At 33.3% G+C, this 19,508-nt stretch overlaps 1 protein-coding gene across 5 annotated transcripts in view; it reads left to right on the forward strand.

Annotated features, from left to right (window-relative positions):
• The window catches only part of LOC128208134 (ras guanyl-releasing protein 3-like), a 61,406-nt gene extending 44,154 nt beyond the window's left edge, over window positions 1-17,252 (forward strand). For all 5 annotated transcript variants that reach the window (XM_052911506.1, XM_052911510.1, XM_052911508.1 and 2 more), the window contains 9 exons: window positions 167-350; window positions 1,408-1,488; window positions 1,902-2,003; window positions 2,405-2,520; window positions 3,969-4,107; window positions 4,818-4,854; window positions 6,103-6,210; window positions 6,588-6,769; window positions 9,573-17,252. In XM_052911506.1, the coding sequence (XP_052767466.1) occupies window positions 167-350; window positions 1,408-1,488; window positions 1,902-2,003; window positions 2,405-2,520; window positions 3,969-4,107; window positions 4,818-4,854; window positions 6,103-6,210; window positions 6,588-6,769; window positions 9,573-9,743 (1,120 nt within the window). In that variant the 3' untranslated portion in view covers window positions 9,744-17,252. The remainder of the gene's footprint in view (window positions 1-166; window positions 351-1,407; window positions 1,489-1,901; window positions 2,004-2,404; window positions 2,521-3,968; window positions 4,108-4,817; window positions 4,855-6,102; window positions 6,211-6,587; window positions 6,770-9,572) is intronic.
• The last annotated feature ends 2,256 nt before the right edge of the window (window positions 17,253-19,508 follow it).

Below are 19,508 nucleotides of genomic sequence, written 5' to 3' on the forward strand. Positions count from 1 at the left end.
ATTTATATTTTCCATTGATGCAATTGTTATCTGTATATTTTCCATGGGATAAAAATACTTACCTATCTATTCCATGGGATGAAAATAGATATCTATTTTTTCCATGGCGTGAAAAATGATATCTATATTTTCAAAGGATATAAAAAAAAAAATATTTATTTTCCAGGGGTGTACACTTGAAGGACCTCATTCTCCTACACACTGCCCTGCCGGACCGTGTGGAGGGGAACTTGATCAATTTCCGGAAAATGGCTCAACTGTCACTGATTCTTCGAGAGCTAACAAAGCTACAGACACATGACTCCATTCCGGGGGTCTACGCCAATATGGATCTCATAAACACCCTCAGGGTACACACATTTTATAAACTTCAAAACATTTAAAGCTGCACTTTCACAGATTTTATTATTCTTACAAAAATATTTATTTTTTGTCTTGGAAAGAGCAAATTTTTGCGTAAATATCTGCACACAAATGATAGAAGATTGCTGACAAAAGATCAGATCGCAGATTTTCATATTTCCATTTGAAAAGTAATGTTTTATGGCTTAAACTGTTCCTTACGGGTTAAGACAAATGCATAAAACATCAATTTTTAAACTCAAATATAAAAATCTGCGATCAAATGTTTTGCCAGCAGTCTTATATCACTGGTTTCCATGCATTTTCGCAAAAATGGCTTGTTCCAAGACAAAAATAAAAAAGTTGTCAATACGTTCAATTTGTGGGAGTGCAGCTATAAAGGGTTGCTGGTAGATAGATCTTTTTTCTTCTGTGTAATCCATTGGGGAATGACATTCACAGAAGTAGTTGACCAACAGGCTGGAATAAGCATTTGATGGCCATATTTTGTTTGTATGACTCTCAGCAATTGGTCATACAACCAATTGACAAATTATTGCCCGATAAAAATTGGTTACACCTTCTTTGTGTGTTCCAGTCAAATCTCTAGTTTCACTGAGTCGTAAAATTTAGAATAATAGCAAACTGCATTATAGAACAAGTTAAACATTCATTGGTCAAAACTATGTCAATGATAGTTTGGTTGTCCGGTTGCTTCTCACCATGGCAACCTGGGTTCGATTTCCGGCCTGGGTACACATGAGTTTGGTAAGTGGTCACCAAGCCGGACAAATGGGTTTCCTCCAGGTATTCTGGTTTCCTCCACAACGCATGACCACACTCTCGTGGAACATCGTGCCAAAGAGAGTGACATAGTATAAGCTATCATAACATTTTTCACAATCGTTGTAAATAATATAATGTTTAAACTGACGATAGTACTGGTTGTTACATTCTGTAATAATAATATTGTATCATAAATTTGTATTGTTAGATGTTTGTTTTGATAAATACAAATATTTCTATGCAGTAACTTTATTATAATGTTGTGTTATTTGTTCACAGTTGTCGCTGGACATGCACTACACGGAAGACGAGATTTACGAGCTGTCTCTCGCTCGTGAACCACGGAACTCACTCTCCTCTGTGAGTACCTCTTGTTTCAAATTGATTCATTAAATGGTTGCTTGATGAGCCATTTGTTTATTTTCGAAGAAATAAAGTCAACATATTGCCATATTCTCAGTGTCAGTATCACTTTAACACTGGCCATTGATGAACTCCTAAACCATTCAAGTTATTCAATAAAACTTGGTATACATGTTACCAGAGTGTATATCGAGGCTCAAAAATGTTGCTTCAATATTAAAAATTATGTAAAGTAATGCATCTTTTATACATTGTCAGACAACAGCTGGCACTTGTTCCCTGTAGCTTTAGTTATATTTATTATAATTAACGTCAAGCTTTTTTGTTCATCGTCTGCAGTTAGTTTTACAATTATCAGTCGAATTAAAAATATATATTGTAATGTTAAATCGTATTTCTTTTCTTTTCAGCCATCAACACCGACTAAGCCGGTGGTGTTTGCGGAGTGGGTGGCTGGTATGAGGCCGCCAGATCCGCAGACAATCAACAAACATGTCCATGACATGGTTGAGGTATGACAGCTCTGTAGGCATGCTTGATTATAATAAACCCCAGAAGACACGATGTTATAGGGGTTGGCTTCATTCTGCCATCTCCTGTCTCTTTCAAATACTGTGTGAAAAACACGTAAACTGTTTTCATAAAGAGCTCAAAGGGTTTGAAACTTGGGAATTCATGAGTCATTGACATTATGACATGTTGGCATAAATCAGCATACAAATAAACACATGGTCATGCGTAAACTTTAACACATCTACAAACACACAAAGTTTAAGTGGTCTCAAAAACAAACACAAAAAAAAAAAAACCTCAATAATATGACAGTCAAACTAAAAATTCATTATTATATTGTAATATTATATTTAAGAAACAGTTAATATAAAATTATATTAATGACTACTTTTTTTGACAGGCTGTGTTCAAAAACTACGATAACGACAGAGACGGTTTTATCTCACATGCCGAGTTTGAGGCGATTGCCGGCAACTTCCCTTTCATTGATTCATTCTGCGTACTCGATGCTGACCAGTAAGTAGCGTACTGTTTGTAAGTTTAGTCTTTCCTTACATCTTTATTTAATGCAGTACTTTGTAGAGGGGGATTATTATCATAATTTGTAAATAATATGTTTGAATGTCAATTTAATGGTTCCATTAATATTAAAATAAAGTAAAATAATGAATTTATTTTGTTTTGAGTATTTGGTATAATATTTATAGAAGTTTTAACAGTATGTACTAATAGTTTGTGTTCACATGAATATATAATTACGTTGAGTTTATATAGTGTAATACTTGAGGTTAAATATCAGTATATTTCCATGGATATAAGCGATTAACGAGAACTGTTACATTTCTACACAGCTGTTACACGAGACATTACTAAAATAAACTACAGTCTGCTCCCGTTAAAAGGCTTAAAAGCACTTTATTACCTCTTTGAAACAGATGTTGTGCGTATGTATAAAATCCCTTTGAAAATCGCCACTAAAAAAAACAAAAATTATATTTAAAAATAATATCATCACAAAAAAAGGCATAGTAATGATTTTCATGGTCATAAAGTCATAACAATGGCATACAGGCATTGTAACTCTAAAAGTGGCATTAAATATCCATTATTGAATGGGAATTCATTTTTACAAGTTTTATGTTGTGTTATTAAACATTGGGGTACTTCATTTACTGAGCTGCAGATCTCAGACATATCTATTGCACATCATTATAAATAGAAAAGCCGTCATATTCATGATGCATTAAAATTGACATCACATCAGTATTCTATACACATCTGGTTCATACAAATAACCAAGAAAAGACATAGCATTTAAAGAAACCAATATATTTAAAATTACTTACTTTTCAATTTTACCATTTTTTCTGGGAATATTCCACTATTATAATACAACCCATATTTTCAGCCAATGAAATTGCAGAAAAGCAATCATTAAGCACTAGGCTTAATCATTAAAATTTCCAACATGTTTTTGGAGGTCCGTGTACTGCCACTAATTTCATACACACTCCCTGCGTCAGAGTTTGGGTTGACAATGTGTGAGCAAATGATGCAGTATTCTAACACTGTTAGATGACATGAAGTTATTCTTAGACTGTTAGACAACATGAAGTAACATTTTAATGATTAAGAAGGGCTAGTTTGCTACACTCACTCTGCCCGTTCTTAATCATTAAATTGTTACTTCATGTCATCAAACTATAACATTGATGCAATTATCGATTTATAATAACATTTTACTGTTTGAGCGTAAAATTAAATAAAACATTATTGAATATAAATTAAAGTACGGATACATGTACATGCACTTGTTCTGGCCCAGATAAACATTCAGCTCTTGACATCAGGCAGTATTACTCAGCTTCAAAGCATGCCCAAATATTTCATATAAACTCCTATTTAATAATATAAATAAAAACCATGTCCATAAATGTATAATACATTATGAAAATATTTTTCAGGGATGGGATGATCAGTAAGGCGGAGATGAAGACATATTTTATTCGTGCCAACTGTCATGCGCTGCGGAACAGTTTCAAACACGACTTCCATGAGATCACATATTTTAAACCCACATTCTGTATCCACTGTACTGGCCTTGTAAGTGCGAAGAGAGCTAAATAACAAATCATCGATAGACAATTATACTTGACTCTGCCAGTTCAATTTTATTAATAATAACACAATTTAAACTAAATGGTTCATTTGTAAATCAGTTTTATTGTAAATAATATACACACGTGATATACAAAGTTTTGACAAACAATATTATTATACCGGTACAATTGGGTTGGGCCACAAGTTGTGCCAACATTAGAAAATGGCCCTCCCCGAAAATTTGTAAATTCAATTGAACTGTGTTTTCATTTTAGTTTTACCAGTAAATTAATTTCTTTCGATATGATAATGGTTGCGAAGACAAATATTGGCTGAAATTGCGATTGAAAAAAAAGTTTCATTTATTATACCTGACCCCTATTTCTCAACCATTTTAAATCCCTTCTAATGGAATCAAGCTAAGCTCGCTTTTTTGTTTAAGTTTTGAGAGTTTAATACGAAAATTATCTTCATGATTTTCACAATAAAATATTTTTTATTTTGTAAAACCAATTTAAGTAGGAAATTTGGTTAAAATATGAGAAATAAGATAATTTTGCTTTGAACGCTTAAGATTTTATGAGAAATTGGGTCTTAACTATCCCTATTTTAGATTAAACATAGATAACCAGATGCTGTTTAAGTAAGCTTCTTACAGTCATTTGACATCCAAGTTTTCTAGTGATGTTGATTGTGTTTTGTTTATTTTTCAGTTATGGGGTCTCATAAAACAAGGCTGGAAATGTAAAGGTAATTAATCTTTCACTTGTAAAAGCTATGCTAGTTAAGACCTCATTCAGTTATATTTAGTTTTATAAAAATATCAGAGATCATTGCTTACAAGCTATTTATGTCTGATTTTCATCTGTGGATTTAATGCTTACAAACATTTTGTGTCCAGTTTAAATCTGTCGATTCAATACTTACAAACAATTTTTGTGCAATTTAAGTCCGTGAAATCAATGCTTACAAACAATGCTAACAACTTGTGTCCTGTTGAAGTATGTGGATCCAAAAATTTGCTTACACTCATGATCTATGCTATTTTCAGACTGTGGAATCAATGTTCGCATACATGATCTATGCTATTTTCAGACTGTGGAATCAATGTTCGCATACATGATCTATGCTATTTTCAGATTGTGGAATCAATGTTCGCATACATGATCTATGCTATTTTCAGACTGTGGAATCAATGTTCGCATACATGATCTATGCTATTTTCAGACTGTGGAATCAATGTTCGCATACATGATCTATGCTATTTTTAGACTGTGGAATCAATGTTCGCATACATGATCTATGCTATTTTCAGACTGTGGAATCAATGTTCGCATACATGATCTATGCTATTTTCAGACTGTGGAATCAATGTTCGCATACATGATCTATGCTATTTTCAGACTGTGGAATCAATGTTCGCATACATGATCTATGCTATTTTCAGACTGTGGAATCAATGTTCGCATACATGATCTATTCTGTTTCAGACTGTGGAATCAATGTTCGCATACATGATCTTTTCTGTTTCAGACTGTGGAATCAATGTTCGCATACATGATCTATTCTGTTTCAGACTGTGGAATCAATGCTAACATACATGATCTATTCATTTTCAGACTGGAATCAATGCTCACATGCATGATGAGGTTTTATTTTTCAGACTGTTGAATCAATGCTCACATACATGATCCTTTCTCTTTCATACTGGAATCAATGCTCACATACATGATCTATTCTTTTTCAGACTGGAATCAATGCTTATATATATGATCTATCCTTTTTCAGACTGTGGAAACAATGCTGGCATTCATGATCTATTCTTTTTCAGACTGGAATTGATGCTCACATAATATGATCTATTCTTTTTCCTACTGGAATCAATGCTGGCATACATGATCTATTCTTTTTCAGACTGGAATCAATGCTCTTATATATGATCTATTATTTTCCAGAATGTGGAATCAATGATCACATACTTGATCTATTATTTTTCAGACTGTGGAATCAATGCTCACAAACACTGTAAGGATCTGGTTGTGATGGAGTGTCGAAGTAAGGCGAGCGTGGCGTGCAACAGACGACTGGACTCACTCTCGTCAAATGGTAACACATGTGCCTGAATTCACAACAGATAGAAACGAGCAATTGTTTGGTGCAAAGAGTTGCATATTTTACATTTTTGCTAAGTTGAATATGAAATGGCAAAGCCACCATTCTCCCTAGGATTTGCTATTCTAACTTTAGTTGGAAGTCATGTATAAGTGATTAATTTTAAAAAAGAAACTACCAAAATATCAGAGAAACAAAAGACGAAAACAAGGCTTTTTGGGTAAGCATTCACTCTCTGAACTTTAAGTTGTTGATAGCTTAATAAGCTCATGTTAAGCCATTTTAAATGCAAAATATATCAACCTGAAAAGTGATTTGTGTTAATATAAATGTGAAATATATTTCCAATTCAATTTGGACTTTATCTGCAGGTTCAGGCAGTCAAGATTTGTCTTACTCCTCGAAACGGAAAATGTCACAGCGACAAAAACGAACGCGTGTGCATCGTGGTACACAGACGGAAGAGTGCTACTTTGTTGATCCGTTTCCACGGGAACTAGAGGAAGGTGGAGATTTCCGGGAATTACACGAACGTTTGCTGAAGGCTGAGGAGGTGTGTTGGGTTTGTTTTTATGGACGTTTGGATTAATCATATTATGGGCATTCTAACATTTTATATACAACTGTAAAATCCTTCAACTTCATGGGGTTTACTTTTTGTTGGAATGGGCAAATTTTGTCTTAAATATATTGACAATTTATATTTCACATAATTCGATGAAATTTCTTATGGCAAAATACTGATTTTTTTGAAACTGAATGATTTAACAGTGTTCTTATAACGGATTACATCGATTAAATTGGGTTTAAAACTCAACTGATTTTATCAATATTAAATTTGTTATTTGGTTTGGTGACAGTGTCAGTTATTTTTTAATTCTGGCATTTTTTGGTTCTGCATTAGGCTAAACAATAAAAGACTGTAAAAGATTGTTTGTCAACATGGAGAGCAAAATTGATAATTTCTTTCAGTATGTTTTAGTTAGTTAAATTGAATAAAAAAATTCAAATTAAATGATATGCAAGAAAAGAGATGATACAGACAATATTATGTTTCAAGATGTCCTACTGTATTAACCCTCTCAGAAGAATTCCAAACCAGATAAATAAATAGAGGATAATTGTTTGTTTCTGTGTAAGGTCGTTATATATTTCACAGAGTGAGCACCAAAAGGTATATTTCACTCATTGCCACTCGTGAAATATTCACTTTTGGTGTTCACGAAGTGAAATATATTGCTATCTTACACTGAAACAAACAATGTTTTCTTTTTATTATATGCCTAAAATTGAAGTTATAAATAATTTGATCACTTTTTTGAAAAACATGCCAATTCGGATGCGCATGTAACAACATTTTGGAAATGACATCATTGAAATTGTTTTCCAGCATACTGATGTTTGATCTGGAACTTAAATTTCAAATAGTGAAAAATATCAATTCAATATTTTCGCTGTATCAAACAGTGAAATATCAATTTATTTCACTGATAAATATCTACAAAGCACTGGAAAGCATATAATAAAATATGAATGATGTTCAGTGTTTGTGTTGAGGGCAGCTCACATGTATGATTTATCTCCCCTGGATTAGTCCCAAACAACCAATGAGGAGGTCCAGTAAGTCACTCACAGTTATTCCCCTTGTTTGTTGTAGTTTTTGATAATGAACACCAAGTTAAAACTGAAGCTAATGCAATTAGAAATATCTTTTTTGCAATTTTGTTTTATTAGATCGTCAGTTTTTTAGGTATAGCCTAGGTGTTTTTGTCGGCGGCATATGTGATAGGGTTCCGTTGAGCAAATCTTTTACAGTGGCATATGCAAAATTCATTTGAAATGCTCAAACAATACTAAACAATATGCACAGTCAAGTATATCAAGGCCCATAACTCTTGTTCTATTTATTGTCAAGTTATGATTAACTGACAAACAAGCGCTGAAGATCACACCGCATCACTCCTGTAACATTCTTCTTCTTCAGTCCTTGAGTTTGAATTTGATATATTTTCATATTTACTTTGGTCATTCAGGACATTGACTTCTGTTTTTGTATAGCATAACATTTATGTTTCCAGTGGGGGAGGTTTTCTGCTTTTTTGGGGGCCGAAATTTGGCACCATTTCCTTCCTGCTTAAGTATATATATTTTTTCAATACCCAGGTAAAAAACAACATATTTTTGGGGGGAGCATTGACCTCTTTTAGCAATTTGGTTTCTGATCAGATAGCTTGTTGAAGATTCCTTAACCTTGGTATGCACCTAGGTTATGGCCATGAGATGACCCATATTGTTTTTGGGGTCAGTAGGTCAAATGTTAAGGTAACCTTAAATGTTCTCAACTGATCAGATTTGCAGGACTCTAGTTTCAATAATTTATAATATTATGTAGTTTGTACATTTGAGTATTGCTGGTTTTACATAATATGCTAGTTTTGACTTGGTGTAAGCAAAAATCATTTTTTAATAGCTCGTCTGTGTTTCGAAGATAGAAAGTTGATGTATTGTGATAGCCTTCATATTGTTGTCTCGAAACCCATTCAAGATATAATGATGGAACTTGGTACACATGTTGTTGCAAAGTGAAAGCCTTGATCTCGTTGTCTTAAACCCCATTTAAGATATGCTTATGGAACTTGGTATACATGTTGATGGATAGTGAAAGCCTTGATCTTGTTGTCTCAAAACCCATTTAAGATATGCTGATGAAACTTGGTACACATGTTGCCAGAGATAATTCACATATGTACATCAAATCCTATGACTCTTGGTTTAATAATAGTTGAGTGTAGCCCCTTTTTAACTGAAAATCAACGGATGAGTGTTGTTTATCGCTCTGCAGTGCTTTTGTTTTAAGTTGTATTGTGTTTTGTTATGTTTCTGAAATTCAGCAGTTAATGCTTTGGATCATTTTAGTTGTATCATTTCAAGTGATTTTTTAACTGAAGTGTCCATGTTTTATTGTATGATGGTAGCTTTAAAGTTAGAATATTTTGATTTAGAGTTGTATTATTTTTTTCATTTGTTTATTCGTTTATTTGTTTTTTGATATGTGCATTGTTGATTTTTGTATTGTTGCGTTTTCAATCTCGGTATTCCGCTATCGTGATGTTTTATCACAGAATTCTAATCTAACTTACACTAGAATAAAGAAGACAAAATAAATAAAAGTTATGCATTTTTTTATATACATATTTACAGGCTGCATTTTTATGATCTTCACAAATCTTTGATAGTACTTTTCCATAATTTAAAACCTAACACTGTTTAATCGTTAGCAAAATCATCACTGTCCTGTATCTATTTTAGTTGTATATGAACATGTTATAACCATTTTGTATCGTTTTCATTTTTAGGCTCGTAATAAGCTAAAGGAGGAAAATGCTGTGTTGAAAATGCTGGTCAAGTCAAACGATGAACAGATTTCCTTGTTACGGGTACAGCTAGGTCAGATTCAGAAAAACACCATCTCCTTCATTCTCGAACAGATGGATGCCCTACATATACAACGAGACTCCCGAGTCTAGCTACTCTACAGGTCTCCGCTCAGAGTTACGGCCCTTGGGAGTGAAAATTGATTAAATTCATACACATTTATCTCCCTTGGAATAAATACATTGATGGATTACTAGTGTGACCACAAGTGGATGTAACTGCTTTTTTATCACTGCAGGCAGAGATACCCCCTTTGGAATATATGTTTTGTATTATATTGGTCACTGCCATGAAAATATATAGAGTAACCTCCCAGAAAGAAAGAGTTACCCCTCCTGGAAGAAAGAGTTACCTCTTTTGGAAAAAAGTTTCTTGGAAGAAAACATATTGTTTGGATACTATTTCTTTGGTACAATACCTTATAACCTTTGAAAGAGAACAGTTTCAAGCTTTGGAAAAAGATATAATGGTATTTCGGATGAAAGGAAGGTAACTGTTTCACAGCTTTTGACAAGAGTGATGTCCCTTCATTCCAGAGACTACAAGGGATGGCTGATATAACTATTAATATTATTATATGGTGCAACGGAAATAGGGTGTATATAAGATTAAAACATGTTGCTGCGCAACTGTTATATACCATTGACATTTTAATGTATATGTTGTTCAAACAGTCATGTAAAACATATAAAAGATATTTACCTCTTGTTTATATGAGGCTGAACCTATGTATGTGTACCCAATTTGAACAAATGGAAGTAGTTATTAGACTTTAAGGATTGATGAAATAGAGTAGAACAAAATAGAGATTTTGATGCATGTGAACAGTGAGTATATGAACAATATAACTGCCTCTGTGGGCTAGTGGTTAGATCGTCAACTACGGAGCATGACTACGGAGCGTGAGGTCGAAGGTTCAATTCTTACTAGGGGCTTGATATGGCTGGTTACTGGCCAAGCAGCTATTTAAGATTTACAAACAAAAATAAACAATTAATAACAAACACTTTAATTTAATCCACTGTTATAATTCATAGGCTCATTTTGCATGTAAACACTAGGTAAAAGGATCTTATTTCCAGGATATAAGCTGTTAAAAACTGCTTGGCCTTTTTAGTCTTAATTTTCTTGACAAAAGTTCATGTTTATATTACCTTGCCGTATGGTACAATGGTATTTTTATTTTAAAGCTGCATGAAAAAGCTATTATTTTCTATGGGAAACTTCCTAAGAGCCTGCATATAAACAATTATTTTGAATTTGATCTCTAAAGCTATTATCTTTTTTGGTAATATATTTGGATCCTTTTATTTAAGTATGAAAATAAATTCTTCGTATTGTATCTGTAATTATTTATCATATATATTTTATATTGAAAAAACCTATTTATGAAGCTGCAGTTTCATGATGATGATTTTTTACATCAATGAAGTGTGAATTAAGGATCTGAAAATGAATCTGAAAAATTGTTTTATTTCTATTTACACGGTGCTTTGTTTTCTTTTATTATTTCTTCTTATTATTTTTGTCATTATTAATACTTTCTAGTCTTTTATTTTCTTAGTTTTCATCTTTTAATATCTTATTTTCTTTTACTTGTACCTATTGTGTTTCACATTGAACTGCTTAAACAATGCTGAAGTCTAACTTGCACTTCTTTTTTATGAATGATCTGCTTCAAAATACACCAACTTTGTGGATAAATTGTTTGTTTATACGTTTCATGTTATAAGTTTGTCTAGTTTTTAAAGTCAATGAGTCAAGCCCTGATTTTTGAAGGTTCTAACGTCCCTTATAACAGGATCGAGCTAAGCTTACTTTTTTGTTTTTGTATAGTTTGTGTTATATTTACAGTTTTAGGAGTTTAAGGACTTTTAATAAAAATTAAGATAAACTCATTATTTTAGTAAAATGAAGGTCAGGTACAAAATTTGACTTAATATAATAAGCAACTTAAGCCTGTTATGCTCAAGATTTATCGAGAAATTGAGGCCAGCTATTGTGACTATTGTCATAGCAACGGTGTTGGTGTCGGCGTTGTCATCATAATGTTAACCATGTATTTCGATTTTTACAAGCTGCAGAAGTAGCATAAAGCCTGATTTTTACATCATTCAAATATGGTTGTAACCTTTATTTATCATTTTATGAGAGATACTTTTGTTTATTACATGATTGTCCTTGTTTAAAATGTTATAGTATAATATAACCTGACAATGACATCATTTCAGCCTAGCTTTCTTTAGCTTATTACTTAACAAAATAGAATACAATCTTTACTCTTGGCAAGGAATGTGTCATATGATGAAACGGATGTGTGCTACCTTAATACAAAATTTGTGAATCTTGTCACGGAAAAATGATAAAGTTTGCAAAAGGCTCCCATTATAACCTTTCCTTTATTTGTTTCATAATTGGCAACTCACATATGATCATATATTTATCCAGGATATTAATGTTTTATAGCTATCTCTGACCTTTTATCTCAAAACCTGAGTTCAAACTATAAGTGCCATAAGCATTATATATTTCTGCCCCAATTTCTCGGAAGTTCTTTAGCGTAAAAAGTTGCTTTTTTATTAAACCAAATTTCTTACTTAATTTTGATATACTAAATGAAAATAAGAAAATGTCCTTTGATGGCCATAAGCTTTTTAGAACTATGGTAAAATATTAAACGAATGATACCAAAGAGAAATAGTTAGCTGAGTTTAATCCTGGTATGACGAATAAGACTATTCGAGAAATTGAGGCCAGGCGTCATATTTTGTTAGTGGTGTGAATAATATACATAACACATGGACACCAATGCCATTTTCAAAACCACTGACATTGAGAAATAGCCTCTATGTATCAGTAAAACGAATTTGATTCCATATTATACCTTTGATTTCCTGTTGTTTAATAAATATGATATACAAACTGTTTTATGTATGTGTCGAATGAAAACTAAAATATCTAGTGCAATAAATTATTTAATCTGTTATTCGAACAAAGGTGTGTATTCAGTATATATAATGGTATAATTGAATATGTTATTTTTTCAAAAGATTTAAAGGTTGTTGTTTTTCCAAATATTAAAGTATTATTTAAATGTTTTATTTTATTTTACTATTAAATTGCACAATTATATGGAACTAGTTATAATGTATTATACTACTAAGCCATATTAATTTTGTAATATGTGTTCATACTTCTGTATATACTTTTTTCTACTGATTTTGTCACTACCACCACCACCATCATCATCATCATCATCATCATCATTGTCATCTTCGCCATCATCATCAACATCATCATCATTATTATAGTCATCTCATCGTTGTCATCATCATCATCATCATTGTCATCATCATCATCATCATCATCATCATCATCATCATCATCATCATCATCATCATCATCATCATCATCATTCATGTCTGTATATGGCATATTGAAAAAATACATTCCGAATAAATAAGAATATAACTAGGTTCATCAGTTTGAATGAGTAGATATATATTAGTTGTTTTAACACAATTTGAAGACCATTGACCATGCACATTTGAAGAAAACAACATATTTCTTGGTTTTAAATCAACTCAGTCATATCTGATACATGAAATGGTCATGCAAATGGTAATCACATTAATTAAGAAATTCAAAATGAACAAATAAAAATGTTGCTTATACATCAATAAGTTTTAATGCAAATGCTGCAGATACACCAGTAAGATCTAATGGAACTGTGCATGCACATACATCCGAAAGACTTAATGGAAATGCTGCACATACATCAGTAAGATTTAATGCAAATGCTGCACATGCATCAGTAAGATTTAATGCAAATGCTGCACATGCATCAGTAAGATTTAATGCAAATGCTGCACATAACATCAGTAAGATTTAATGCAAATGCTGAACATGCATCAGTAAGATTTAATGCAAATGCTACACATAACATCAGTAAGATTTAATGCAAATGCTGAACATGCATCAGTAAGATTTAATGCAAATGCTGCACATAACATCAATAAGATTTGATCAAAATGCTGCACATACATCAGTAAGATTGAATGCAGATGTTGCACATATATCAGTAAAATTTAATGGAAATGCTGTTCATTAATCAAAAAGCTTTTGTAGAAAAGATTCTCTTGACATCATTCATCTAGTTACAAATAAAAATGATGCTCATACGTCAGGGAGTTTTAATGGAAATGCTGTGAATACATTTAGTTGCAGATTAATCTTGATTAAAATTGTCTGTTTCTAGGGTTTGATACAATTAATGCCCATACATAATGATTTAATGGCAGTGTTGAACAAAAACTACATGTTTTTGCTGACCTTCCATATACATTAAGTACCTCAAGTTGGTGGCAAGGTGGTTATGGTAAACATACACGCTTTCCATTTAGTCATAAACTCTTGAGTTGCAAATCTAGTACTATGATACAAACAGTAGTGTTACATGTTCATTAAAAAACCAATAGCAATAGCATATACAATAGGAACCAGTAACAATTTGCATATATAACAGGAACCAGTAACAATTTGCATATATTATAGGAACCTGAGCAATTTCCAGACATAACAGGAACCAGTAGCAATTTACATATATAACAGGAACCAGTAGCAGTTTGCATATATAACAGGAACCAGTAGCAATTTGCATATAAAACAGGAACCAGTAGCAGTTTGCATATAAAACAGAAACAAGTAGCAATTTGCATATAGAACAGGAACCAGTAGCAATTTGCATATATAACAGGAACCAGTAGCAATATGCATATATAACAGGAACCAGTAGCAATATGCATATATAACAGGAACCAGTAGCAATATGCATATATAACAGGAACCAGTAGCAATATGCATATATAACAGGAACCAGTAGCAATATGCATATACAATAGGAACCAGTAGTAATTTGCATATATAGCAGGAACCAGTAGCAATTTGCATATACAATAGGAACCAGTAACAATTTGCATATACAATAGGAACCAGTAACAATTTGCATATACAATAGGAACCAGTAGTAATTTGCATATATACCAGGAACCAGTAGCAATTTGCATATACAATAGGAATCAGTAACAATTTGCATATATACCAGGAACCAGTAGCAATTTGCATATACAATAGGAACCAGTAGCAATTTGCATATACAATAGGAACCAGTAGCAATTTGCATATATAACAGGAACCAGTAGCAATTTGCATATACAATAGGAACCAGTAGCAATTTGCATATACAATAGGAACCAGTAGCAATTTGCATATATAACAGGAACCAGTAGCAATTTGCATATACATTAGGAACCAGTAGTAATGTGCATATACAACAGGAAACGAATAGCAATTTGCATAGAAATGGGGAAACGAATAGCAATTTGCTAATAGGAAAAGAACTAATAGCAATGTGCATGTACATGTAAAAACCAATAGCAATTCGCACATATATGAGAAAAAAAAATTGTTGGTACATGAAGAAACCAATAGCACGTTGCAAATATATCAGGAAATCAATAGCAAATTATATATACATGAAGAAACAAATAGAAACGTGTTTGGAATAGCATTGTGTTTCTACGTGAAGAAACCAATATAATTTTCAAAACATAAAGAATCTATAAGCAGTTTGCATATACATGAAGAAATGAATAGAAATTTGCAAATACATGCAGAAGCCAATTGCAGCTATATACATTAATTAACCAATAGCAATCTGCTATATACATGAAGAAACTAATTGCAATCTGCTATATACATGAAGAAACAAATAGAAAATTGCTACATACATGAAGAAACCAATAGCAATCTGCTATATACATGAAGAAACAAAAAATAAAATTGCTACAAACAATACCAATACCAATTTGCTATGTCCTTGATAAATAGGATGAGCACACGAAAATTATCAATTTATAGAATGTTGCTATTATTATTGCTCATACATAAGGCAACATGTCCACAATACTTCATATCCCTCCCCCAACCCCACTGTAATACGATTCCTTACCAAGGGCTCATGTAAACATACTATAGTTATATTTGATCATGTTGAATGTCTACAATATAGTCTGCATCCATTCATTGTAAATACCATACAAAGCAATATTCATGTACATCTCTTTTTATTTAGTGCCAAGAAGAAAATAAAAACAGGTCCATATTCACCAAATTTAGGACTCAGCGTAAGCCAGATTATAACGCCATATATTTGTATAGTGACTTATCATCGTCTTGCACCAAGCCCGTGAACTATCCATAGATACCTGTATATTTGTCTCAGCAGTAAGTTCAGCGGACACGTATGCACTGATTTGTTAACAATTTGCTTTTTGACAGTAACACATACAGAAGTCATAAAATGTTTTTATTGTCTTCATTATCAACAGTAACGTATTATTTTAAGTTATCTGCACACAAATATTGTGCTTAGTGTTTTAAAAAGAGTTCAGTTCACCTTATAACAAGGCCTGTCTGATGATTTTACTTTACTTATTTTTCAGAAAATACCAATTCAAAAAGGAAAATCTACCGCTCCTTTACTAAAAGCCTATTTCTTGTAAGGCTACTTGTTGCATAGGGCAATTCTAAATCATATTATTTTATATCTAGAACTAAAATTGGTATATAAAATTATTATGTAGGAGTTTTGTTATTGCCTTCTCCTGTTCTTAAACAAACTTCGAACATTTGTATTTTTTTCGCCCGCTTGCTGCAAATGTTTTGACCAAAATCTATCGAACAAATAAGATTGCTCTGGACAAACAATACGTTTATAGTACATAAAAAAATCAGAAAATCATATAAAAATCACGCTACTATGTTTTCCCGACTAGAAACTCCTTTTATGGCGTCATTTTCGGAAACGGAGATTCCGGAAATTGTCCCGTATAAGCCATGTTTTCGGTTATTTAAAACTTTGAAAAACGCGTAAAAATATGGATTTTATCAAAGGAGGCATATAATGGAAGGAATACTATGATAAGACGCTTTCCGGACGACCAGTATCACGTCTTGTTTTGTGTATAAACATCAATCCGAATATGTGTTTAACATACCAAACCCTACGTAATACAGGACATCAGAAAATCCACAATGTCCTCCATAAATTATAACCAATAATTCTGATTTAAAGTAAACAGCATTTTTCTCCTTGGCACATTTCGTTTGTATAATGGTGCGGGTCATCTGATATACTTAACAAGGCGAATCTCTCGTCTTGTATAGCTTTTACAAATGCGTTATGAACGGAAAATGCCGACATACATGTTATGTTGAACACAGCTATTATACCATCAGCTTTCACTTTTGCCCCTTGATATCTCAAATATGACAATGTTAAATTCAAATGATTTCGATACGTATCATTTGTTATTTTTTTCAATATTGTTCATAATAAACTAACGCTTGATTGGACAACCTAACTGCACTAAATTTCAAAGTCACATATGTTACAATGCTGGTGTTCATTTGTATAGCAAGTTCCTTGTTGATCTATAATACATATTCTCTATTCTTTGTTACTTTTATGTTGATGTTCGTATACTTAGAATATGTTAATATGTGAATGACGGAGATGAAATAAAAAGAAATAAAAATGTTCTTGTATTCAACTTTAACAAGAGCGTTACGAAGCGGAGCAATATACGTCCTTATGTCAGTCCTTTTGGTTGTTTATTGAAGTCGCAGTGGATTATATCCTAACAAACTGATTTTATTGTCATAATTCCACTGGTCCTCTTTATTTTGCCCGTTTCACTTTAACCCATCCCCCACTTAATCACACACAGTTTTGGGAAGAAAATCAATGACATCATTTCCGGTACTTTTCATCGTTTTTGTTATATTTTTATCACATTTTGTCGGTCATCAAGGTCAATTAACATCTCGGAGACCATTCGGTCTGCTTTGCTTTAACTTTAACAGAAACACCCTGGCATTGGTCAATTTCAAACTTGTTCAAATGATTCCGGTCCTATGCATATAATTTAACTAAGAACTTCTGGAACCCAAATGGTTAGAACAAAGTTATGCCGCTTGTTCCACTGAAAAGCAAACCCAAAATAACATTTGTGTTCGCTCTTATGCTCTCTTGTTGTTTGACATGGCAAACAAACACTTAACAACGTTGGCCTACGCTCTGAGGCGCTCTTGTTGTTTGACATGGAAAACAAATCCCTAAACAACATTGTCATTCGCTATGAGGAACTTTTGTTGTTTGACATGGAAAATAGAGCCTCGAACAACTTTGGCATTCGCTCTGAGGCGCTTATATTGTTTGACATATAAAACACCTCCTCCCAACAACGTTGACATTCGCTCTTAGGCGCTCATGTTGGTTGACATGGAAAACAAACCCCCAGCAACGTTGGCATTCGCCGTGAGGTGCTCTTGTTGGTTGACATGGAAAGCAAAGCCCAAAACAATGTTGGCGTTCTATTCGAGGCACCGTTTTTGTTTGACATGGAAAGCAAACCCCCCAAACAACGTTTACGTTCGTTCTGAGTTGCTCATGTTGACATGGAAAGGAAACACCACAAACATCATTGGCGTTCTCGCCGAGGCGCTCTTGTTGTCATGGAATATAAACCCCATAACAGTGCTTACGGTCGCCCTGAGGTGCTCATGTTGTTTGGCATGGAAAACAAACTTACAAACAACGTTTGGCGTTCGCTCTTTGGCGTTCTTGTTGTTTGAAATGGAATACAAACCCGTCAAGCAACGTTGCAGGAACATTCACTGCATGGAACTTTAGATACAAAAAGTACTGAAGCTCCCTTTTTGTCCATTAACGATGCCCTAGCAGATACATTAGAATAGGATTTTTCCAAATGCATATTTACCATGGGGTGTTCCAGTCCAGCATACATATGCGCAATCATAAAAAGTAGACAAAGCATCTTCTTTTTTTATCCCCATAGTAGGTCCAATGAAGGAATGACATGATGTGATGGGTCAAGTGTCCTGATAGGCCATGAAAATATTGAGAGCATGACCAGTTAGCCAAGTCTCTTGTGCCTGGGACAAGTAGAAATGTACCGTTTGAAGTACTCAAAGTCAAAATGAAATGAATACTGAAGAAGATACTGATTCAGATTGGTCGGGGTTAAGTGAGATGAGGGTCAGGGAGAAATAACTTGAATGAGATGCTTGTGAAAATAATGTGAATGTTTGTGAGAGCTGGTACAATGATGATGTTACAGTTTGCATTATGAACGACCGCATTGATGGGCATGATGTTGATGGTTATGATGTTTATAGTTATGATGGTAATGTTGATTGGGGTGATGTTGACAGTTGTGATGTTGAAGGAAGTGGTATGGATAAAATTGTTGTTGATGGGAATAATGTTGGTGGGAATGCTGCTGATGTGGTTGATGGCAATGCTGCTGATGGGGTTGATGTTAATGGTTATGATGATGATGTGGTTGATGGCAATTATTGCTATTGATGGGGTTGATGTTAATGGTTATGATGATGATGTGGTTGATGGCAATGATGTTGATGGGGGAGGTGTTAATGATTATGATGTTAATGTGGTTGATTGCAATGATGTTGATGGAGATGTTAATGGTTATGATGCTGATTTGGTTGATGGCAATTCCGTTGATGGGGTTGATGTAAATGGTTATGCTGCTGATGTGGTTGAAGGCAATGATGCTGGTGGGGGAGATGTTAATGGTTATGATGCTGATGTGGTTGGTGGCAATGCTGTTGATTTGGGTAATGTTAATGATTATGATGCTGATTGGGGTGATGGCAATGATGCTGATGTTGATGATGATGATTGTGTTTTTTTTAGGATGATAATGATATACCATTGGTTTTTCTTGTTGACAAAGGGGGAAATTCTCATT

The sequence above is a fragment of the Mya arenaria genome, chromosome 11, assembly GCF_026914265.1.
Source record: "Mya arenaria isolate MELC-2E11 chromosome 11, ASM2691426v1".
In the NCBI taxonomy this organism is placed as follows: domain Eukaryota; kingdom Metazoa; phylum Mollusca; class Bivalvia; order Myida; family Myidae; genus Mya; species Mya arenaria.